The sequence below is a fragment of the Hetaerina americana genome, unplaced genomic scaffold, assembly GCF_022747635.1.
Source record: "Hetaerina americana unplaced genomic scaffold, ioHetAmer1.1.p SCAF_4, whole genome shotgun sequence".
Taxonomy (NCBI): Eukaryota; Metazoa; Arthropoda; class Insecta; order Odonata; family Calopterygidae; genus Hetaerina; species Hetaerina americana.
Window position 1 is genome coordinate 24581033 of NW_027286985.1, and position 26405 is coordinate 24607437.

Genomic DNA, 26405 nt, shown 5'->3' on the forward strand with positions numbered 1-26405 from the left:
CAAAACATAACATTATTCATTTTTTCATGAGTTATGGAACGCGGTGGCGTGAATATATATGGGATGTGGTTATCGTTCGATCCGGATCTTCTGCCATCATCAAATGCCTTGGAATTTCTGCCAGTCCCATCAAAAACTGCATTTTTTAAATTTATTCCAAGTGTTATATTCGGGTTAAGTAGCAATATTTATTCTCCTCGGAGGAGAATTGTAAACATTCCCGCGAGTCTAATGCTTAAAATCCTACCAAAACCCCTATCTACTGACTCCCGCGTCTAAGTCACCATTTAATCAAGCAACCCTTCATAATAAAGCAAAAAGGTCAGTATTCATGCGACGTAGTCATTAAGAGCCATTTTAAACAAGCCATCAAAATTGAATCGTATGAATATTCTTCGTTTTCATATCACTTCAAACACGAGCTTGTCGTTTTATTTTGGAAAACGCTATCGATTCCGGAGGCAGCATTTAGTCGTCCCTCCCGTTAAGGCCAGACGGCCCTTGTCCCGGCCGCAAGAGGAGCGTAGCTTATCCCAGCCGGTCACTGGATGAATCTTGTTACTACGTAGATGCCCTGAAGGGGATAACGCATGTGTATGGAGGGTGGAGCAGGCGGGAAAGAGAAAGTCATCCGCTTTGACTCAATTACCTCCATAGTTGCGTCACATTTCGGCCACCTCCGTCGCTCTCATGGAGAATGGATGCCCCGGAGGTAAAATTTTGAGTTAATCGAATTTCCCAAACTAAAGTGCTTTTTGAACTAAGAGGACACCGCCGGATCCATGGATTCGAAATATTGTCGCCATTAATTCATAGGGGAAGTGTCGCGAAATAAAAAAACGGAAACCAAACTCTACAAAAAATCGCTCAGAAAATATTTTTCTCCAACAGTTTTTGTGCTTATCTGTGGGTGGATGTGCCGGAGAGAGCTTTTACGTAAGCGTATCGAGGGGGTGGGACGACGAAACCTAGGAGGTGGAGGGGAGGGTGAACCCGCTGTCTACAAAGGTTTTGTTGTGAGTGGGAGGACAGACGATTTCCTCACGGATGAGTGAGACCGTGGCGCCGGTGTGGGGAAAGATGTCTCCCTTGCCGTCAGCCACCTTCGCGGTCACGGCGTGGCCGGTGGCCCACTCACATCGGCTCGTCATTGGCTTCCTCTCCGTCGAGCATCGTGCACCACGCCTCCAGTTTCTCACCACGCGATGGGAATCAGGGGGGGAGGGTACGCCATCATCCTGGGTGCCGTCGGGGGCGGGTTCTATCCGAAGCTGGGCCGGTGGAAGGTTGCGTGGGTTGTCGGCGTAGATAGAGTGTCCAGATGCACGGAGTATGGGTGAATGCCCATCGATGGGGCCGGGAGGCGGTGATGAACTCTTTTTGCCACGGAAGGAAGGGTGCGGACCTTTGTGGAATGCAGGTCGCGTGAAACCGCAGTATGCCCGACAGATATGGCCGAGTATATGACAGCACCTCGTCTCTGAACTCCATATTACAGTCATGCACTCGTGTAACCATTATTATTAAGTGTAAAGCAGATAGATTTAAGATCCACGAACGATAATGGATCAGAATCACATTGTACGACCGCAGCAGGGTCATACTAGGGTCAAAATTAGTCTATTGTGTATTTCACCCCTGCCACACACCCTAGCGGTAGCTTGCAGGGTACTAAAATATCAAATATCAATATCAAAATAACCAATTACATACACGAGTTCATTGCCCTTTTACAAGGACAATGCTCGTATTTCTTGACCGATATGAAAGGCCCTCTTTGGTTCGTAGTCTCTAAGGGCGAGGGATAAAACTACGCCAAGTAGTTTTATCCCTCGCTCCTCCATCGCTCATCGTATGCGAAAGTAAATCAAACCTTTACTCCAAACCCAAAAAGAGCAAGATATCACACGCTCCTGGTGCGACATATTTTTATGTCTGCTCTTCGCCACCACGCTCAACTCTTAGCGTGTGTATATCGGGATCCATATTCAGCCTACAGTCAGAGGGTGTGTGTAGAGGTTATAGTGAGGGTAGGGAGGACCGTCTCATTGGATATGCAATTTTTTCTTTCTTACTAACTGAATTTTAGTCGAATAATTTAATTAATATGATGTTACAGGTCCACAACTTCAAATTAACCCTCAACGGTCTATTAATTTCATTTCATTAAGTTGCAATATATCTGTATAAGGAAAGGAGAACAAAATATATCTAAAATCATGTCATACCTGTGTTCTTCGCGTCCGATTCCATTTCAGCACTTATCTTTCTTCCTTATTTGCTTTTTCGACACCTCAGCAGGTCATAAAAATTTATTTCTTGGATGCCATTATATATGTGTTCATTGTAAGTGCTCTCGTCAGCTCACAAGGCTCCTGACTATTTCTTTGAAGTAATTCTAACAATTATTTCATCCATTGTAAGCATTTTAAAATTACACGGACTACCGCAGCACTTTATTAGCGATGATACGTCACATTCTCGCATTGATGAATTTGACGACGACAGAACATACGAATAAAGTGAAGGCTCGTTTATTTTGTGTTTATGTTTCTTTTGCACCACTACTTCATGTTCAATTCCTCTATTCACGATATTCCTGAGGTGTTGTACTACGAAATTCTGCAGAGAAAATATTAAGAATGCTCTGTAAATGATGACCGATCGATTCTATGCAACAAGCCACTACCTTTTTCACTTAAAAACCCTTTTGATCATTTCCGTGACTTAGTATTCATTGCTAGACAATCACGTACTGGCAAAGAAAATGGAATAACAGAAACGAAGAATGTTCTCAATGTTTATCAATATCTAAATAATCTCCTTCCTCTAAAATACGCAAGAAATATCTAAATACTGCTTTCAGTATGGATTTTTGGCTGAACTCGCCTGTATTTCATTTAAAATTTGCCTGAAGAAGTTTGGACCTGGCAACACATTTCCATTTATGTTTTGCGATTGTATTTTTTTCACCATTCCGAATATTTTTGGTCATCTTATTTTTGGAAGTACATTGGGCGAAATTGGAAGATATTTTTGTTTTTTTCCGTCAGACGTCGAAGTGTATGTAGGAAATCCAGAAATTTTCAAGCAAAAAAACAATCCCGTTACTAAAGCAACTACCGTATCTCATGATTCTGTTTGAGAAAGCATAATCCCATGACCAGAAAAATACCTCTTTCGCCGGGAATGTTGGAAAATGGCAAAGAATAATTACTAATGCTAAGAAAAACTACATTTGAATGCAAAGTTTAATGCTTAATGCTTTTCAATTACTTGTTTTACGGGCTCACGTTCGTTAGTTATTGATAACAGTTACCACAGACCAACAATATACTCATGTACAAATCATGGCTGAATACCGTAAGTTGTATTAATTAAGCTGTACATTTGATATGCTAAATGGGTAGGTGTATATTCATTAGTCAGAGTTAGCACAGGCTGTGAAATACCCGAATTTGCATGAGCAATCCTCCATGCTGCAAAGCAGTCGCACGATGGATAGAATTAATGGCGGGGACACCTGTCTCGGACTATTCAGAGATTATTGATATAGAACCATAAAGAGCCCAAAAATCACCTTAGTGTGTTTAGCACTCTCTGCCCATGGTCTTTTATATTTTTTGAGTGCGCTTACAGGGTAGGAGAACTTCTCTCCCAGTCTTGAGTCCTTCATGCCTTCTTAAAATCATTTTTCGGCTTCATATGAAGTGGTCACGCTATGAATTTTCGTCATCGGTCTGGTCTTTATTTCCAGGCTAAACGAGAGAAACTTTGAGTCACACGGTAATAAGATCTTATAATTCTAATAAGGTATTTTCAGAGTGTAGTGTTCTGAAATTGAAGCGGAAGAACAAAAAGCTACGAAAATGGAAAATGGGAACTCTTAAAAGATCTTTTCGCTCTCCCAAGTTCCCATTCCAGTCTACTCCTGTTTGCCATCGAACAAACACACGCAGATTCAACAAATAAGTGATAACACACTCTCGTAAAGCACACAATTTGGGTTCCCAAATATGTACTGATGGAAAGAGCTGTGTTTGAGATCAAGTTCCCATGTCGATTACGATTTCGGAACTTAAACATTCGACATGCAAAGTACTTTGGACATACTTTCATAGAAGATAAAAGGTAGACCTATCATCGCCACATCATTGGTGCGCGAGATGCATGCCATCATTCTGATAATTTATTACGTCAGCTGAATTCAATAATGTCCGCCTCATTAAAAAGCATATACCACAATTTTACGGAGATAAGTCTATAAATAATTGAATAATTAAAGGCACTTTTGTTTCTTACGTCTAACCTTATGTGACTGAGTATTGATTGCCCTCTTGTGCCACATGAAGTCTCTAACACTTCAATATCGTACGTTTGGGATGAATAAAGTTGTTTAAAGGGACTTAATACACCTTGAGACACAATGAATTTTTAATATAGATACAGGAAAGGTATGCAGAAAAAAGGCTGCTATACGGAAGGCACAGGGGTAACTACGTAAACCAAATAGAGTGGAATTTGAGGCAGAGGTGATAAAAGGAAAAATATAATCATCACTTGATTAAGTTTGACTGGTGAATAAAGCGCTGGGCTACCGACCGGAGGGCTTGGGTTCGATTTCCATTGACACCTCTAAGCACCCTCAGCTACACCCTAAATAAGTGAATTTCAGCCTTAGTACGAGATGGCGCAGTTTATTTCTTGATGAGCTCTACCCAAACTAAGTAAACCAATCCTCGGATTGATAACTGCGGTTAACTCTGTTATTGAAAAAAAGAAAGGTTGAGGTAAAATTAGAAATAATTAAGACTCATGATGTGAATTATCGCCAATTAAGTCAGAGTGATGGTTACAAGGTGCATATAAATTTGAGATAATATTTACTTATTTTATTCATTTTGACGAAACAGCACTACGGTCATTACATCGGACTTACAACAATCATATAACACTAATAAAATTATATGCACCCAAGCCCTAAGTGGCGGAAACCACCTAGGCGGGAATCGAACCTGTAACCTCTAAATTGGCAGGCGAGGACTCCTTTCGTCGCCTCTGCTTCAAATTCCACTCTATTTGGTTTACGTATTTACCCCTGTGCCTTCCGTATAGCAGCCTTTTTTCTGAATACATATCCTTTATCTATATTAAAAATTCATTGTGTCTCAAGGTGTATTCAGTCCCTTTAAACAAATTTATTCAAGTTTTGATGAATTTTATTCAATCAGAAATACGCTGAAATAAACACCAGTTTTTCCATGAGAGCTTTTTCTCGACATCTTCAAGAACGCGAGGGTCACCAGCTACCTTGGTGCTATGAAACATACTTCGCCGGCATTACAGACTGAAAAACATGTAGGTACCGGCATTAGAACGTACGAACGCTCGGCAAAGACAGCCAATGAAATAGCTCGAGTCAAACGAACGTCAGTATCCCCTAGAAGGCTCAGTATTGTACACATTCAATTCGTACTCTCGCGGTTTGTTAAGCGACGGGAAATTACCCATCAAAAATCTATATTTTGACCAAATATGCTCTTCAATGCAATTTCGGAGTGTACAATTCATTCACCTTGACCGGGATCCCATTCAAGGCGAATGATTTTTGCACTATGAAACTGTTGGATTGAAATTCATATTAGCGGATGACTAAGTTAAAAGTAGTTACTGTTGCGGCATCTCCCGCGGTTTCTTTGAAAAAAAAATGCTCTTTCAATGACACTGAATTCACTTAGATATTGAGACAGGAAGGCCCGCCAGTGAGTTTTCCACTTAGGTTACTATTTCACACTCTGATGTCGTAAAAGTAGGGCCCTGTAATAAATGCTACATTTAATAGCATCCATCGCTTCTCAGAATCTCGAATGAGCCTGAATTGGAGCGGTGCCACGTATTCACTGGCTGGCTGCCTTCATTTCAACGCTTGTTCCCCGTCGCCTCCCGCACATACGAGTGGCTGACGTGCCATTGTCTCCATGAATGCATGTGTTTGTTCGACTCGAGTTTGCCAGAACTGCTTCAAATTCTACGCACTCCGACCTACCCCCATTGTCAGCTCCAAGGCGGTCTAAAATGGCAACCGCGCGTAATTAAACTCAAGTCGTCCTACGCGACCAATTATGCATACGGGATATTTTATCGCTTCGCAGTTCGAGTTCGAAATGCACTGAATCCACGAGACTCGGTCGAATATGCCATATTTGAACGAATGCTCTCGGCCGAATGTGCTCCCTGCCACTCGCATAGGAACCCTTGCTCAATCGAGCCAAACATCATTTTCCTCCGCTCGTGCTCACTCGAACGGCATTTCGTGAATACTCTCAACCACATTTGTCCGTGAATGTATCCCGTTCCATGGCACTCCGAATCAAGAAGGGTGAATTAAGATATTTATGAAAATAAGTGACGGTAGTATTGCCCCGATACTTTCCGAAAAAAATTGGAAAAACTTCCAATTTTGGTTACTTCTATGCACTTCTATACATTTGGTTACTTACTAGTTTGATGACTGCGGAGAATGGAAATGGATATTTTTCATTCGTAAAATTTTACTCTACAAAGACGAACACTTAGGCTCCAGAGTGAAATAGCGTAGATTACTGTCAAACTTCTGCAATAATCATTTATCTGTTCCTTGAGTCAAAAACCATGAGGAGCGAGAAACGAAAAAAAAACTTTTTCATTTTCACTGAAAATTAATCAAACTCACAATTAAGTTCCATGATATAATCTGTGGCCTTGTGTTACTAAGTAGTTTTATGCACAAATATTCCATGATCTTTACTGCGGAACCAATGGCAACAAAAAAATGAAATTTATCACGCACCCCCACTTTGATGGTAAAAAATATCTATCACCATGCTGTTTTGCTAAGAAGTAGAAATAATATTTGTCTGTCCTGATAAGTTTTATTTCTCGGTCCGATTGCTGTTAAAAATAATATGATTGTATTACAGCTTATAGAATAGGTATTTTTGTAGGGGTCTATAAAAAATAACACGCACGTTACTGTTACCTTCAGTGTTCTCAGCCCTACACATCGGAAAAATAATATATACAATAATATATACAATGGTTCTGATGATAATTCCTTTTACCATCGCCCAACTTTTGATTCCACTGCCTTAATTTTCAGCCTGGGCTACTCGTGTCCGCCGAATTTCAACCCTGCCGACTTTCTCATACGCACGCTGGCTCATCAGACGGAGCTAGGGAATGAGCTGGACTCCTCCTCCGACCAGTTTGGGCAATACAGAAGACGGGTCAAGAGGATATGCGACAGATTCGCCGTCAGCGATTATGCAGACGAGGTACGCATGCAACTTATTCCAGATGCAAATGAAACAAGGAGAAGAAAGTAGGCACCTGTTCAAATATTCATAATTCATTACAAATCGAAATCGTTACACCTGATCCGAACGATGAATAACCGTGGTGAGAAAGCGATCTATTTCTTCCTTAAGAAAACGTAAAATGAAAACTAACATTATTCACGACATTCCAAATGTAAATATCAAACAAACATGGCTGTGGATAGAATTTTAACAACGCTTTCACAAGGCCATCATTAATTCGGACAACTTCTCATGAGCGGGTGCAGATTTTAATTATCATTTTACTACTATGGAGCTTGCTTAATTTAAAATTCAATGGGCTGCGAACCAGGAGGACTTCGCGAAACTGAAATGTAGGGCATGGATTGAAATTAAAGGAAAGGATTACAAAACTTTAATTTTTTAAACTGTAAGAGGCAAAAAATATCAATTGAATCGAAGGAAATTCTAGAAGTATGGAATGAGTTAGTTAAAAAATAGTATAGTAAATAAATCAAGGCAATGATATTAGGTGTCGAGGGGAAACCTGACGAGCATACTAGTTCAGACTCAGGAATGCTAGGATAAAAAGCAAGGTGGAATAAGCACACCTGTAAATGAAGTAGAATAATACAACTGCATGGAATAAAAATCTTCGCAAAATTAATCGGTCGTGGAGGGGGGATATTTATATGTGTAGATAAAAACCTAATAAGTACATTGGAATGGGTAAGAGATGATTGTGAGATGATGTGTGTTCATGTTAAAGTTAGGAATGGAGGGAAAATTTTAAAAATAGTTGCTATGTACAGAAGCCCCAACGAAGGGATGTACGCAGTCGAGGTATTAGCAGACATATGCTCGGCTAACCCTGAGGATCACACCCTCATAGCGGGGGACTTGAACCTTCCAGGTATTCAATGGTCGGCAGACGAGGTCACGGTGGGGGGTGGGAAGGCCCAAGAAATCGTTAGTCGTCTTATAAACGAGGAGGGTTTTGTACAGATGGTGGAAAAACCCACGCGCGGGGGAAACATCCTCGACGTCATACTTGTGAGACCGAAAAAGTGGGTAGGGGAAGTCGATGAAGTCGATGTCCTTCCGGGAATAAGTGACCATTCAGCTGTGCGTATATATCTAAACTGGGAGAGGGCTCAGTATAAGGGGCTAGTAAACAAAAAGATAGTTTGGCAATATAAACGGGGTGACAGGGAAGGGTTACAGACCTTTTTAAGGGAAAAATATTCAAAATGGGTAAGTGGTGGGCAGAATGTAGAAGAAATCTGGAAAACATTTAAGGGGATAATGGAGGAGGGATTAAATAAATTTGTCCCGAAAAAAATTCTTAAAGAAAATACTGATCCAGAATTCTACAACCGCAAAATTAGATCCTTGAAGAAAAAACTGAGAGTGATTCACAAAAAACGGAACGAGAGCTCGGAATGGCTCATAATTTACAAAAAATTAGTTCGTGAATTGAATAGAGAAAAGAAAATAGCCAAAGATAGTTTTCTACTGAAAATAATCGGGATAGATAATGGAAATAAATTTTACAAGTACCTCCGGAGGAGGAAAGGCAACAGGGAAAACATAACAGCTTTAAAAAAAGAGGATGGGACACTAATCGTTGATGATAAGGAAAAGGCTAATACGTTTAATAATTGGTATGCAAGTGTATTTAAGGTTATGGTAAATAAAAAGGATCCTGTAGATTCATCTCTGAGTCAACAAGGAGGCGAAAAAATATTAAATACCAAAAGTATTAAAACGACGAGCGCAGAAATTTATAAAAAAATTATGAAAATGAGGGCAAATAAATCAAAAGGGCCAGATGGTATCTCAATTGACTTGCTTAAATTGGGCGGTAGTGTAGTTTCAAATTATATAAATCATTTATTCAATGTTACCTTAAACAATAATGCCCTGCCAAATCCTTGGAAGGAGGCATATGTTACGCCAATTTTCAAAGGAGGAGATAAGGCACTAGTTGATAATTATAGACCGGTAAGCTTGACATCAGTTGTATGCAAGCTATTAGAAAAGATAATGGCTGATTATCTCTGGGACCTGTGGGAGAGTGAGAATTGGTTGTATAGTCGCCAATACGGTTTTAGAAAAGGGCACTCTTGTGAAACTCAGCTATTAGGGTTCTGCCAAGAAATGTTCGACTCTATGGATGCGGGAATAGAGGTGGATGCTATAATAGTCGACCTGTCAAAAGCCTTTGACAAAGTTGACCACGATCGCTTAATGCTTAAGATGGGCCAATTGCCACTACACACAGATGGAAGAGTAATCTCTTGGGTCAGAAATTTCATGGAAGGTCGAACACAAAGGGTAAAATTAGGAGAAGTGTATTCTGAAAAAGCAAGGGTAACATCGGGAATCCCACAAGGAAGCGTACTTGGCCCGCTATTGTTTTTAATATATATAAATGATCTCCCAATAAATATTAATTCTCAGTTAAGACTTTTTGCAGACGACTGTATTATCTACAGGAAAGTCGAAAATGACAGAGACCGTGACAAACTTCAGAGGGACATTAATAAAATGGCTGATTGGGTGACAAAAAATGGGATGGATATTAATGTTAACAAATGCAAATCCATCACTTTTAGCAATAAGGTAAATGGAAACCATAGGGAATATAAATTCTCAGAAAATGTCATTCCTAGAAGTGATACTGTCAAATACTTAGGTGTATATTTAACTAAGGACTTAGGGTGGGGGCTAAATGTGGAGTACATCTATAAGAAAGCTTTCAAAACTCTTCATTGGGTAATGAGAAACCTAAAAGGGAGCGTTAGAGCAACCAAGGAGAAGGCTTATCAGACCCTAGTAAGACCAATTTTAGAGTACGCTTCTCTTGTATGGGACCCTCATGAAGAAGGTCATATTAAAAAACTGGAAAAGGTGCAAAGAAAGGCTGCCCGATATGTACTGGGGAAGCATAGGAGGATGGAGAGTGTGTCTGACATGCTAGAAACGCTGGGCTGGGAACCTCTAGAATCTAGAAGAAAAGTAAGCAGACTTTGTGGAATGTTCCGAATTTTGAAGGGGGAGAAAGCTTGGGCAGATCTTAGGAAAGAGGCGAGGAACCCAAATTTTATAGGCAGAAATGATCACAAATTTAAGATAAAATGCCGGGCACAGAGGACAAATAAAAAAAAATTTTCATTTCTAAATAGAACAATTGTTGAGTGGAACACCTTACCTGCAAAAATATTCGAGCCCTTTCCTAACAGAGTGTATACTTTTAAGAATAGATGTAAGGTATATATGTAAAAATTTGATTTATGTGTGGTGTATGGTATTATATGTTATAGCTTAATTTTTTTTATGTATCTTTTTTTTTTTCTTGCTGGTTAATGGTTGTAAATGGGATGGGGATTCACTTGTTTTGTTAAAGAGATCTGTGTTTGTCTGGTTTTATGTATTATATTTTGCAATTGTTTGGGACTTGTGTGCCACCTGACAGTGTCTATTAGCACATGTGTATTTATAATAATAATAATAATAATAATCGAAGGGTTTATGGAAAATTCGAGGGTTCTTCATTGGGCTATATAAAAGCATGCAAGAGAATGAATTTTGAACACAAGAATTCGTAGGGGAATTACTTTCCTTAGAAACGAGTGAAACAGCACCAAGTGGGAACTCCGGGATTGTTAAGTTTTATTTCACACGCATAAAGTCATTATCATTAGAAAAATGTAAAGCACTATTTACATCAGTTTAAATATAGAAAGGATATTGATATGAGGCGTTCGGAAAAGTGGACCACATAAATGAAGGCGGACGTTCAGAATATAGGAAGATAATGGAGTGATAGGTAACTAATTGCTAAATGTTTACTCCCTAGTACTGTTCAAGTGAGGGGATCCGATGGATAATCGTGTTGTACGGCGATAGATAACAAGGCAGGGCTTTCCGATACCACCTATGAATTCAAATTTTACGTCGAAAAATACCAGGAGAGGCACGGGAGAGGATATGAGTGGAAATTAAATTATGTGAGAAAATGATTAAGTCAATCAAACGTTTGTGGCTTCTGAAGGGTAAACATTTATTAGGAAATTACGGAACGTGTTAGGGATGAGATGAGATGAAAATATTCTATAAGAAACGAGAGTGTTCAACAATCATAAGGTGCATTGTACTAATGGAAGTAATAGACCTGATTATGACATAGAAATTTGCCTAATCGCTTTTAGAGGAAAGTAGTGTTTCGGAAAATTCTAGGACCTGTTATAGACTATAATTTCTGGGGAATCGGATTAAACAACGAATCGTAGGAGTTTTAAATAACGCCCTCTATCAAAGTTAATCCTAATACATTGGGCTGAACTTGTGGTTAGAATGAAAAACAAGAGGCTGCCAAAGAGAACATCAGATACGGTAAGATACCAGTAAGAAGCCGCGGAAGCCCTGTGAAGATTCAGTACAGATTAGCGCCCGATAATAAATACAAGGAATTACGACTCCGGAGAAAACTGCCCGTGAGATAAGTCCGAACGCCATAGGTTCCAAGCCTGCTCATGCTTGAACAACAGGACGTTCACATGACGGTTTTTTCGCAGTTAAAGTTGGTATTACAGTAAGACTAGACATTTCTTTCGAAGAGTATCACTGTAGATAAAACTTGGCTACATCATTTATGATAGATCCTGAGAGCAAATAACAAATCTCTGTGAGGAAACCTCCGGCATTGCCAACACCAAAAAGAAAAGCCGAACTAATTTTGCTTATGATGTTACGGTCATATTACTCTCATAAATTCAGGAAATGGTATGTCAGTATATCGTACCAGAACAAATTACTGTAAATGCAGCATACTTCAAGGATGTGCTGTCCCTAAATGTGGAAAAGCAAAGATCAATGTTACTTCTTATTAATCAGCCTCGAAATTAAGGAATACGGAGGACTAGAATACGAGGACGAGAATACGAGGACGAGAATACGAGGACGAGAATACGAGGACGAGAGTATTCATGATTAAACATTGAATTGCGAAAAATATACCAACAATCATAAATATAATATGCCATGTATTTTTTTTCTTTATATAAGCTGATAGTTAAGGCTACATTTTTTGAATAAGACATAAAAATGTAATGTGGAGAATTAATGAGATTTTGAATGCAGTGCTAGACGGGAGAATGTTACTATCACGGTGATAATGTTGTGGCGGGGTCAAATTCAGTCTGATTCTTCAGTAATGTCGACAAACTTTTGCATCGTTAACATATTTACACATGAGACTTGTACGAAGTTTTTTACTCGATGCTAAATGCTAAAATGGTATCTGCGAGACACCTGCAAGATAAGGTAAGCTAAGTGACACATAATTATCTCTCACAGCAAAATGTTAAGCCCCTATTCCGGTATTGGAGAAATTAAATGGTACAACCTAAACATGCGAATACAGCTTATAAGCCCATTCATTATTTGTTTTCTGCGGGTGTGAAATGTTTTATAAAAATTACCATGCGCAATATTTATACATTTGTCCATTACAGGTTGAATTATTGCAGAGGTATGAGGCTCACTTGGCGGCATCATTGGCAGACGATAAGGTACGTTTTTTATGGATTCACCATCATGTGCCAAAAGTACTATTGGTATTTTTTATATTCCTCCTACATACAGAGGATTCATTGGGAGTTACATTACATGAGTCATTACAAGATATACTGATCTTAAAACGAGTCATTATAACAAGAACAGAACAAGCCTTAAAGACAGTGAATTTACATTCAGACCCATATTCGCATCGTAATTTTTGCTTTGAATAATCCCAGTATACGATATGGAAAACGCTTACGCAAAATCGAAACACAAATTTTTCAGACCTGCTATCTTCCGCTACTATGAATTCCCTTACATCTTTGTATCACAACTATTTTAAATTTTGAAATTAAATTTAAAATACTTCGCCTTTCCACATAAACCGCTGGTTTATTCGCAAATCTTTTATGGAGAACAGAAATTAGAAAAGCAGTTACAGATGTGAATCCCCTACTTCGTTCCGTACTTTCTTTTTTAGCGAAAGGGGGAGGGTTCAATCCGAAACCGTTATTATAATTTATAGCAATTGCTCAAAAAAGGAAACATACTACACATTCTGATCAAGGGATCAGTCTATTACGGTACATTTTAATTATACTCGTATGTAATTAATGATAAATAATGATTCGTTTTTTAATAATATTTTTTTTGTTTTCCATGTATCCCTGTGGGAACTTTCACGGGACATCACCAATCTGAACATAATTCATTCGGAATTCAGGAATGGAAGGCTTACACGACCAAATCGTACTTGTGGGTATATTTTTTTAAATAAAATTAAACCAATAAATTTCAGTTATCAATAGCTATCATTGCAAGAGTTGCGACTAAAAAATTCAGCATATGAGTCAATGTTGTTATTCATGCCATGCTTTCAGAAACGCCCATGAAAGTAAATATTCCCATAAAATCAAATCTAGCTCAAATTTTTTCAGATCATGTTTCAATGAAATTGATCCCCATCCATTTTTTACTAAAGAGCATCCCATTCAAGTTTTCATTTGTGAAACAGAAATCATAATTTACAAGTCTAAGCAGTAATAACAGAAGGGCGTTGCGGTAGCTAAGGTATCATATTTGAGGAACGAAACTAAAGTTTTACACTGCTTCTGTTACTTACACTGCCTTGTTTCAATGTATCAATGCATTCCTAAATGAAGGTACTTGAGAATGTTATTTGTAATCAGCTAAAGTTTCAGTGAAAAACATCAATTTTTATGTATACATAACTTTTTCTCGTTTATATAACAAAAATATCATCATAATATTATCACCTATGCTATTTTAATTTCCAGTTGGGCTCCATTGTGGATAATGCAACTCTTTTGGCTCACATACCGATCTTTTGTCACAGTGATTAGAGATCCTTCCGTACAGTCAATTCGTATTCTCCAGAAAGTGGTAAGTAGAGCATTTTATTGAAACCAACCCTTAACAATTACAATTTAACCACTTTAAATGTTGCTTTTATCCACCATTATGTGAATGAAAGATAAGAAGCTAACAAAATTTTCGTGGTCTAAGGTTAGGTAATAATATCATTTGCATGTGATTAATTAGTTATTAGCAAACACAAACAATTAAACCACTACTATATTTTAGGTGGGCAAAGACTGGTACTTTTCTTAGCCTCGCCTGACAAGTACAAACCTGACGCCGCAAATTACAATAAAATATTCTTTAATTCCACATACCCAACTCCCTCCCTTCATTCCGTCCACCATTCCTTTACTTTTTCGTTCTCTACCTAAGTTACCTAACGCCCTCTCCTCTGGTACAGTCTTCAGTATTCCATAGCCAATCAAAATCCTCTGAGTCCGCCTATCCTGCCTTCTTTATATTTCTCCCAACAACGCTCTCTCATCAATCGCTCAATCATTTGCCCTGCTCTCCATCTTATTATTGATGCCCCTGAGTACCATTTTAGCAGGGAAGCAAATCAACTGCATTATTCTACAGACCTCTCATATGGCAGACTTTCCTTTTTTGGGATAGTATCTAGCACTTATATGATGAAATATTCCGGCCAAAGTTTTCCTTGACAAATGCTACTAATCAACCCATTAAAATTCTTTCTTCCACGTTTTCTCAAACCCTTAAGTAGTTCCATGGGGATGTTATCTATCCCCACGGCCATAGTTGATTACAGTTCCCTTCATGCCCTTTCTATCTCTCTTACCAGTAATCTTGATGCTAAACCATCCTCATCATATTATCTTTCTGTATCTAAACTTACTGGCCTAATATCTTTACCCTAACATTCCGAATGTATCCTTCCATCTCTCACCAAACTTTCCTGGTTCAATTAGTAATTTTCCTGCGGTATCTTTTATTGTATTAACAGATTTTTACTTCTTACTTCCTGACATATATTTTACCTTTCTCTGCGGTGAATAGTCTTCCTGTGTAAACTTTTCATGTCTGTACAGTGCTGTCCTCCACCACGCCTCGTTCGCCTCATTAGTTTCCCGCCCGTGAATATTATCTATGCATATTCTTGTACTTCCTTCTACTCTATTCTGTGTTTGCATGCTTCCATTTCCTTCTTTAATCAATAAGAACCAAGAGCACTGCATAAATATAAATTGACGGTATCCAAAGCCGTCCCCGATAATCGAACCCGAACCTCCAGTCAAGTCCAGCGCTCTCCCACTGGACCACCACACCCCACTTCATTGCAAGTACTAATACGTATACCTTACATTAAAGTAGATATACATCAACAGAATGTTTTCAAAATGTTTAAATGCAGTTTAGTGAGTGAATATTTTTCGAAGAAGTTTATCAAAGAGAAATTTTACATATTTTAATTATCGGGAACACATATACGTATGCGCTACATTTAATGGCCGTCATTTAAATTGCCAATTATGATTATCTGAAAGTTTCCATTAATACCACAGATGATATCGCAAAATGCGGGTAATTAAAAAATAATTTCTCTTCCCATGTCAAGGGGATAGCCATTATGGCCGGCCTCTGTTACTTCGGAGTTGGAATGGGAGACCAGAGAGGAATCCAAGCGGTCCAGGGAGCCCTCTTCATCTTTGTGACGGAGAATACCTTCGCCCCCATGTACTCTGTGCTCTCAGTCTTTCCACAAGAGATGCCGCTATTCAACAGGGAGTACAGGGCTGGACTCTACAACACACAAGCTTATTACCTCTCCAAAATGATAGCAATGGTAAGTGCCTGACGTGACCCCTCTACGTATTTACAATCACCTTCCTTCATCATGAAACGATGTGTGAAACACTGGATTTAAAGCACCAGAGTTTTTATATTGAGAGGGTCAATAAAGTTATCATAAAATATATTGCGATATAGAGCAATAGATATTTCGCTCAACAAGGTAATCACCATCGTGGAAGGACACATTTCGTTCAAGGCTTATGTGGTCACGGAAATTGGCTCTCCACTAATCTAATCCTTCGCCGATTCCTCTAAATACATAATTTGCTCCGCCCTATAACAGTTACCTTGTTGAGCGAAGAATCGATAATGGAATATTATCTCTGTTATATGTCTGTATTGGATTTAAGAATATGAACTTCTATCTCGTCGTTATTTTACGAGATTCGTCGTCACTTGGATTGCATGTTTTCGATGAATTAGAATTTTTCTTACATTAAGACTTAGATAAATTCATCTGCAACCAATCAGCACTTTATCTCTTTGAGTTTTTACCATCAGTTGCTTTAGTTTCGATAATTATCGGTAATTTATCTCAAAGATCTGTACATTATTTCATGACAGTCCTTTAGTTCACATTGGTACTTTACTTCATAGCGGTACGTTATTTCTCACATCTCATTTTAACTTCTTATGCCTAAGGGACACAACACACTATTAACAGAGAAGATCACTCGGATAAAATAAGAGCAATATACTCCTCAATAGAGACTTCAAAGTACTATTTTTTCTCTATCGAAATGCGCCGACAGCAATTCCACGCGCCATGGCAATTTTTATGGACATAATCTCTTTCTTTCACTACCTCATCTAAGGTAAATTTGATAAAAATAATGACTAATTCACCAAAATTATGTTGCATGTGGTTTAGTTCTCCAATTCGGGTGGTGACCTAACACTCCCCGCCACACACCCTTGCGGTGGCTTGCGGGGTATTGCGTAGATGTAGAAGAATTAATTAATTATAAGCTTGTGTCCAAACACCGCCTTCCTCAATCCCGTGTGACGGCTCTCTGGATATACATCACGAGGAAATAATGAAGCACGATGCTTATCTTCCGACAGAATGTATTGACGCCTTTCAAAACACCTCATTAAGTTTCATTCTTCCACTGGTCGCCGCAATCTCACCGTCGGGAAAGATTTGATTGACTTGGTAGACGAGCGCCCAAGTAAAGATGAAACCTTAGGAAGCCGCGTACTTACCAATTCAGACTAAAAAAGCGCAGAAAATTATTTTTCTTTGGGGATGAATACAATTTTTTTTCGTAGATATTTATTTTCCACGAACGTTATGCGAGAAAACTGGTTTCCACACGATGATAATGAACCATCCCAAATCGAGAGCCGTATGATGGCAGAAAACGTCAAAACCGGTCATGTAAAATTCAAAAACTGTTCTCTGAAAAACTACCGAGATAAATGCTATAAAACCTTTCAAATTGAATTCCCGTAAGTTTTTATCCAGTCTCCTCAGGCTCCATGTGATAGGAAGATCAACTCATATCGGAAATATAAATGCAAAATGATATTGCCAAATCTTCTCCCCAACGAATAATTTGCTCGGTATCGTCTTTAAAAATATAGGACTAAACTGACAGAATATTATTGAGGAAGGTATGAAAAAAGCAAAAAAAAGCTGAAAGCTATTAAAAATGATACCATCATAACTTAAACCCAAATATTACCTCATGTATTTTCACACTTTTATACGATCAATTTTTTTAATCACAATATAAATTTGCAGCTGAAATGCTCGACTGCTTATCCTCAAACTGCCTGATATAAAATTTTCAATTTCACACCCAAAGGAGGAAAAAGTAACATTTAATCACTCTTCGAAGTTTTTTTCTCCATTACTGTCGGGAGTTATTTCAAAAAGATATTTAAAATTTAATAGCCACTCTACCTGACTTCCCCAGTAAGTTAATTAGAAATTTGGACTCGTATTATGTAAATTTGATGAGATAAACACGTCCCAATACGTACATAACGATGGGAGAGCGGATAAATCAACCCTTATCGCTGCAGACAGAATTGATGACAGTATAAAGTAGTTTAACATAAATGAAATTGTGTTAACTCAGCGCAAGGCATTATCCTTTCGGGATTCATGGAGTTGGTTGATTTGATAGACTTGATTTCCCATCATGTCAAAAGCGCCGAGTTTTGGATGAAAATATTTTTCTCTACAATGCGCCGCGGGAGACTGCAGAATAATGAGGTCAAGATTAAATGGGCGAAGGAAATATTTCTGTTTTTCCAAAATAAATAAAAGTAAGGAATTTCACCAGCTGTGTCAGAAAGACAGCCGCTCATTGAACTTTTTAACAAGTTAACTTACAAGAATTAAATTTTCAACGATTGGACATATTTTTTCGTATCACTCATTATATATTCATTATTGGGACTACTGTGCGTTAAATAAAAAGCCAATGTTAAGGAAGCAAGTAACCCCAGTGTAATTTGTACAGACGGACTGCAAAATACCTAATATAATTAAAGATTAATACGCAGAACTCGGTAAAATTGTAAAATAATATGTAATCCTGATGCCAATAGTACACCACTTACGCGCATTAATAGCATCTCCGCTCGAGACATTATCGATTTTTTTAATAATGAGAGCCAAAATATTTCTCAAAAAACTTTAATATTAATAAATTGTGATGGCATATCTGATTGGACGCAGAAGTTAATCCAATGGACGATAGGATTGCATTATGAAGTTAAATAAGATCAAATGAGAGATATTTTTTTATGATTTCTCAGATTTCCTGAGAGAAATTTGTACCTTCTTTCAAAACATTGTCAAAGAGTGTGGTCCTTACACGGAATGTCAACATTCATTTTTCTGCATATTTCCTTTCTTATCCATTCCCCAATCCTGAAATTCACAAGTAGAAGACCTCGAGACTACTTCACGAAGCGTAGTCTTCGAGTAGTGGCAGAATTTAAATGCTTTCTTCACTAGAAGTAGCACATTACGCGTAATATACCACGTGGTGTCAGTGTGGTCCACTTCCAACAGTTGTTGAGGGAAAGCGGTCGCCAACACTTGGTTGAGGATAGGGCACTGCGCCCTGACCCGCTATTTTCTCTCGACCGAAAAGAAAATACCTCTCCGACGTGAAAAGTGACTCTCCCAGGAGCATAAGGCATGGCAGGAATGCGGTAAATACCATGTTCTACACGAGGTGGTGAACACCAGGGTAGAACCAGTACTGTCCTTGGTAAAAGCCACGTTGTCATCCGTGTCACAAAATTTCTTAATGAAACTGTCCTGTTGATTCTAACATACTTTTCCTTTAATAAAAGTTCATAAAGTCACTGTGATGCAATTTTATACATTTTCACTGAATCAACAACGAACTGTGTAAGAAAAAGTACAGAAAATTCGCAAAAGGAAAAACATTAGCGGACAAGTTAGAAGGAAGAAGGTTTTTTCTTCTGAAATCTTCATCAACTTCCCCATTAAATTTTTGATTTGTTCTCTTGTTTGTCCCCGATACCTTTCCTTATCCAATATCTTTGATAATATTTTCACATCGTTAACAGCATCATCACATTCATCGGCGCATTCAAAATTTCTTATTACAACTGACTCGCTCATTCTAAATTCAAATGTCAACCAGACTAAATAGGTACTTCAAGGTATTCTTCAAGCACACCTTTTTTGATCGCCAAAATCTTTAGCTCAGATAGATAAGAACTAAGTTGAAGTTTAAATATGTGGTGACCTGTCGCAAATCGCAAAGTATTTAAAATTTTATGCCCGTATGAACATCCTTATCGTCTAAATTCAATCTGGTGATAAATTTCGAAGACCCCCTGAAGTATCTCTTATGCATAGCCCCCAAAAATTCGTCGTTCCTTCCATTTATTTGAGCGCATGAGTTTCTTTAAGGCCGAGAACAATAAACCCGTTACGTCATGCGAATCCGCTGGTGTCCATGGCGCTTCATTATTGTGAAGGGCGCAGGGTGAGTCGTCACGGAGCTGCCACCCAAATCTCTCCGTGACATCTCGCCCCTTTCCGTAACGCTACGTGGTGACGGAGCGATGCAGTGCATCGCGCATTCCGCTCGCGAGATCCGATGGCAAGGAGCCCCTTCACCATTTACACAGTCATTGAAATTCTCCGGGTGCTTCAAAGGCAGTATCCGCTTTCGTATTACTTTACACATTGTGAGACCTCTCTGCCACATCTATTTGCAATTTGAAACGTAAAAAAAGCATTGTCCTATCGAGATAATCTCAAACACTTGGGATAAAATATTTATTATTATTACTTAAAAACTACCAAATGAACGATTGGCCCACATTAGCCAATGGTTGTGGTATTTTATTACGAAAATTAAGTCCTCACAACCATGCTTGGCTTAGTATTATCAGATTGAGAAATGAAGAGTTACCAAAATGCGGAATTTCGGAGTAGGGCCGTTAGTCGCCCTCCAACTATAGGCGTCTCCGAGGGGTTTCCTACATCGAAACAGCCGATGTGATTTTCTGCGCAAGTGAATCCTCAGGAATTTGCAGAACTGAGATATGGCATGAGAAGTTCTACCGTAAGAGACATTTTAAGAGGCCCAGAGAGCTTGGGGATGTCAATTAACCTCACCATGATGTTTGCACCACCAATTGGATCAACATTGGTATTTGTTAAAGATCGCTGATTAAAGTTCAACCGAAAGTATTATTCTATCTTTTGATGAAAACCTATCAGTACGTAGGACTGTCGAAAACAGCCCGCCCTCTATTGATTCCGCCACTGTTTAATTGACTTGAGCGGCAAGAGTCATTAAAAATTGACGATCTTGATTTTTAAAAAACATGAAGGGAAATGTCAAATGTGTTTACATCAAAAGTGTAAGGCAAGAGCCAGAATATTCGAAAGAGAGTCACTAGCTTTCATTTACGACTCAAAAAATAAATTTCATCCGGCTAAACGGGATCTGAGGAGACAGCTGAAGTTCTCTAACTGGACGTCAATGCCGATACGGAATTATGGCCCCGTCAAAATCAATAACCTCGTAAATTTGAAACCCGGATTCTTCGTGAGGGCTTCGAAGTGGTATCCGAGGCAACAAGTTAAGCCTCAAATTTCGAGACGAGGGCAGAAAGTCTGCCCTAATTACTCGTTGGCCATTTCAATCTGAATAGGCCATTAAAAAATGTAATTATTCTGAAGGTAGCGTGATTTCGAGAATCTTATAACTCTCAATTTTAAGGATACAATAGGATTTAAAAGTATATAAATTAGCCTCTGAGAGTTTGGTGATTTTTTTATTTCGCGTAAGCAGCAGCTTTGCCTCAAAATGTGTACTGCAAATTTTATGGGGTTTAACGGTAATTTTTTACACCGTAGAGTGATTATTAAAAATAACTACACAAAAATGATGATTTGAAATTTAATTGCTTAAGACGAGTTAACATCAATTAATTTTTTGATGCGGGACAATATTAGGGTCACACAATGTTTAAATTTTCGCTACTTAGCAGCAAGCGATGTTTTCGTTCACCTTTGCCATTTCCATTTCATTTCAAATTGCAATTATAAGTATTCTTAGGCATCCTTGTAAAATTTTGGCGAAAATTTATTCTTCTATGGATATATATATATATATATATATATATATATATATATATATATATATATATATATATATATATATATCCTATTTTTTCCCAAACTTAGTTATAAACAGCAGGACGTTGAGACAATTGCTTAATTTAAAATTTAATTAAAATTTTAAAATATGCGGAAATTAATTATTACTCTAGTAATAATTCTAATAAATTAAAACTATGCCCACAGAGACTATGAAATGCCTTTAGAACGATGGATAGGATAACCATTAGGTAAGCGTGAATACGAAGCCAGGAGTAAATTGTAAAATTCCCGCGACATATAATTTTGACCCCGACATTAGCATTTGCATCAATCCAGCAATTGGGGTACGGCTTTTGAGCAGGAGGATGTATGTGATTTCTATGAGGGCCTTAAATACCCAATGATGCTGAATTGGTGAGAGGCAAGGGGTGGCATGAGGAAGGGGTGAGGATTGAATAAGGAGTTATGAATCCCGGGGATCGATCGCTTGCTGAAGAACCCTTAATCAATTGGCGACGGCAGGATCATCTTGATGCTGGTGACACGATCACTATGTGCGAGTGATACGATATAACAAGAGGTCACCGGGGTAGGGACGTGGTGTGGTGGAAGGGAAGGGTAGATTTTGAAGGAAAAATTATATTCACGGATGTATCAAAGGAAAAAGAAAAGGAGAGAGATAAAGTGGGAAAATATGCAATTCCGTTTCGTTGGCAAGTCCATATTCATCAAGCAAAGAATGGTTACCTAATAACTGCGCAACAGATCGCGGAGAAGGGTAAAAATGGGAGTTAAGGGAGGGAAAGTGGGAGGGAGGGGTGGGATAAATTCGTGAGGAAGAGGGAAAAACGGGGCCCCCAGGTCCGAATTGATACGAATGTCGGATTTAAAGACGAAAATGCATTCGTAGGAGTCAAGGAGATGATCTGGACGACTTTTTATGACATGAAAGTCTGAAGGAGTTTTAGAGCGGTTACTATCTATTAGATGAGGCGATGCTGGATTTTTTCAATCTTTTGTTTCAGAAGAATGCTAAATTTTCCTTGAATCTTATGAGGAGACGAATTGCTTGTCCGGTACATTTTTGGTTGTTTTGTGGGGGTACTGAATTTGGTAGGATTTCAGAAGAGTAGGAGTATCATATTTGAGACAGGAGGGCAGGTTTTTAAATTTTTGTCAGAGAAAGAAATCGATAGGTTAAGTCGTTTAAAAATAGAGGAAATGGCATGTGTTGAAGGAAGTTTAATGTATTTTTGTCGGAAGCTGGAGAAAGGGTAGCAGCGGATTTGATTAGTTTTTTGTATTTGTTTCTTGAGGATTTGTCGTTTTAAATTGGTGATGCATGGGGATGGCTATGATTGTTGTGTGGGGGAGTTCTTTCAAAAACGCATGGTATTTTAGAAGATGATTAATATTTCGGAGAGAAGAGGAGTGCTCCTTGAAGTGAAAGGTATTCGTTAAAGAGTAGAACTGCTTTAGGTTAAACGCCAAATTATTTCTAGTAATTCTTTTGTTCATCCCGGCTTCTCATTTATTTTTAAGTGTAATATATTTAGCGCAAAACACCACTTACGGTCTATTTGTATTTTTTTAAATAAAAATATATCTATATATATATAATGTATATACATTAAAGAATCAGTTCAACAGATTCAGGCTTGAGGTCGTGGAAGTTCATCATAATGAAATAAGGACAATTTGCACTTTTCCACAGTTTATTTAACGTACGACGCGTTTCAACTCACAGAGTCATCTTGTACCTGATGATGACTCTGTGAGTTGAAACGCGTCGTACGTTAAATAAACTGTGGAAAAGTGCAAATTGTCCTTATTTCATTATTTCATTAAAGAATCAAAGAATCGGGGCGCTTGGCGACGTATTAGACCCACGGATCTCATGGTAAATTACGTTTCCTCGATAGCTCAAGTGGTTAAGAGCATCCGCCCGACAAGTTGAAAGATCCGGTGTTCGAGTCCCGGTCAAGGAAATATTTTTACTCCTGTGATCCGTTCGATTCCGCCCTCCCCACCTCTATTGTGCTCGTCCTTTATGTGTGTTCCTATCCCTTTTCCTTATATCTGTTTCTGTATATGAGTATATATTATATATATATATATGTAATATATATATATATATATGTTACATATACATATTATATATATATATATATATATATATATATATATATATATATATATATATATATATATATATATTACGTTAACACTTTTTTCCATATGTTCCTGAATGTTTTATGAATTTATTATATATCATTTCGATCATGTCAAACCTGATTATATAGTATGCCGCATTACTGTTACTGCCTGTAAAATCAAAATTTAACTTTTAGCCTTTCATCTTTTTTCTAACTTTTGTTTCACTTTTTTCAGCTTCCTGGACTCATTGTTGAACCTTTCCTCTTTGTACTCATCTGCTATTGGATGATAGGCCTCAGACCCTCAGTCTATGCATTCCTCATGACAATTTTCATTTCCGTGCTGACAATGAACGTGTCAGCTGCTTGCGGTAAGTTACAAATGCTTTCCAAATCTACAAATTTTATTCAAATATATCTTTTCGATAGATTTTAAAGATAATTCTAAAAGAGATATCAAGGTTGAAATTTCTCTTACACTTATTCATAAGTATGATATTGAGCAAATTGAACTTTTCTTTACTTTAATGTAAATTGTTGCTATATCTTTTTCAAGATATCAAACTTAACTAAATCTGAATAGGGCCTCGAGCGTATTGCCAAAAGAAATAAGATTAATTATATATGTTGTCAATAACTGTGACACAAAGTAATGGACACATTGGTCAAAACTAAATGTTTGAATGAAAATAAAACGATCTTCATTTTCAGGATGCTTCTTCTCTACAGCCTTCGATTCCGTGGCAATGGCAATGACTTATTTGGTGCCTTTTGATTTTGTCTTGATGGCCACAGCGGGGTTATTTATTAAAATCAGGTGAGAGACATAATATGGCGACAAGCCCTAGCATTTAGTTACTCTGAGTTCAAGTAATTTTTTCAATTCGCTGAAAGTTGATACGAATAGTATTTCGAAAAAGTATATTGCCCTTTTCATTTCTTTTATCGTCTGAACTCTTATGACGCCATCGGATACCAAAATGACTGCTCAATATACAGCTAATAGCGTGTGAAAAGTGACATACTGATTCAATTTCAAAATGTACCATTATTTTCCCATGCAACTGTAGTACGATGATGAATAATAAAAATAATGACGGATTCATCATTGAATTACGTAGGGTCATAGTGATGATTTTCATCTTTATTGCTACAAACTGGCCATTTTTATAATGATATCCAGCTTCAAAAATGATCACTTTTGATGTTTTTGACATTTAAATAGCCCTGGTGATAAATTCATGCCTATCAGAAAAAATGTATGTCATACTATGTAAAATATTAATATAAATAAAGTTTTATCAAGACTACTACAAATTATGTCACAGTCATATGTAGCAAATAATCAATAAAACAAAGGAAAATACAGTACTTCACACACTCATACGTACGCACACATTGCGTATTGCATATTTTCCATACTACCTGCACATTTCAATCCTTCAGCAGCCGTGCATCTCACCAACGACCTAATTCTGGTATTCCTTTTCTCCCGGAACAATTGTAATTATTTGTAGAATTTGGGAAGGTCAACTTCAGGATTGCTCATAAAAACAGTTTACCTGTCATAGAATGTGCTTCCTTTTTTGCCACTCAAAGAAAATTTATAGATGTTCTTATTCCAATTTTTCAGCACTATTCCGAATATGATTGGCTGGGTAAAATATCTTTCGTGGCTGATGTACTCTAACGAAGCCATGTCCATTGTGCAGTGGGATGGCATCCACAATATAAGTAAGTACCCTATTTTATAATTTATGATATGAAATTTGTTCACATTCTCTGTATTCATAACGGAAATGTTTCGTATATTAGTCATTTATCTAGATTCTGAGCCGTTCCGTGACCCTAAAGTATTTTTGCTTCAAGAATTAACATACTGCGCTATGTATTCTTTTATTAAATTGCAAAACAAAATTCTATCAAATAGTATGGTAGGTGAATGATAGCCGTAGTAATTACGGTTTATCAGACCAAAATTGAATTACTAATACTACATAGTTAACTGAAGAAGAAAGCTTTTAGTTTTCATGAACCTCGGAAATGCCTTTCATTAAGTTAGTATGGTAGTGTAGTGAAAGTAATAGTAAAAAGGGATTAAATTCCATTAATACAAAAGCAAAAAATAATAAAAAATATTTTTACTTCGCCGGCACCGAAAGAGATCGCACACACCACGGTAAGTGCGATGAATGTATGTTCGAGTCGAATGATAGTAAAATACCCCCAGCCAACAAATGGAAAAACCGTAGCTCCAATCTCAGTCAATCCCAACGACTTTTCGTCGTAAATCACAACATGTAAGCAATTTGAAGGTGAAATTCAAAAATAAAAGTCCTACTGGCGTGAAAAAACTAATAGAATACCCATCAACCAGACTTCCGAAAACTCGATCACATAATCAAGAAAGATTCTTAATTAAGTAATATTTGTTAACCGGGAAGGAACGTGAACTCAATAACCACTGTAATTTTAAAACTGAAAGCCAGAATTTAAACTTTACAGCATCCCTTGGTCACGGAATGAGCCTGGTAAATCATTTGCTTTCTCTAAATTTCA

At 37.8% G+C, this 26405-nt stretch overlaps 1 protein-coding gene across 3 annotated transcripts in view; it reads left to right on the top strand.

Annotated features, from left to right (window-relative positions):
• st (ATP-binding cassette transporter scarlet) overlaps window positions 1-26405 on the top strand; it is a 127354-nt gene that overhangs the window by 96041 nt on the left and 4908 nt on the right. For all 3 annotated transcript variants that reach the window (XM_071589641.1, XM_071589642.1, XM_071589640.1), the window contains exons 9-16: window positions 7139-7313; window positions 12836-12892; window positions 13606-13637; window positions 14180-14285; window positions 15841-16068; window positions 24082-24217; window positions 24558-24663; window positions 25480-25580. In XM_071589641.1, the coding sequence (XP_071445742.1) occupies window positions 7139-7313; window positions 12836-12892; window positions 13606-13637; window positions 14180-14285; window positions 15841-16068; window positions 24082-24217; window positions 24558-24663; window positions 25480-25580 (941 nt within the window). The remainder of the gene's footprint in view (window positions 1-7138; window positions 7314-12835; window positions 12893-13605; window positions 13638-14179; window positions 14286-15840; window positions 16069-24081; window positions 24218-24557; window positions 24664-25479; window positions 25581-26405) is intronic.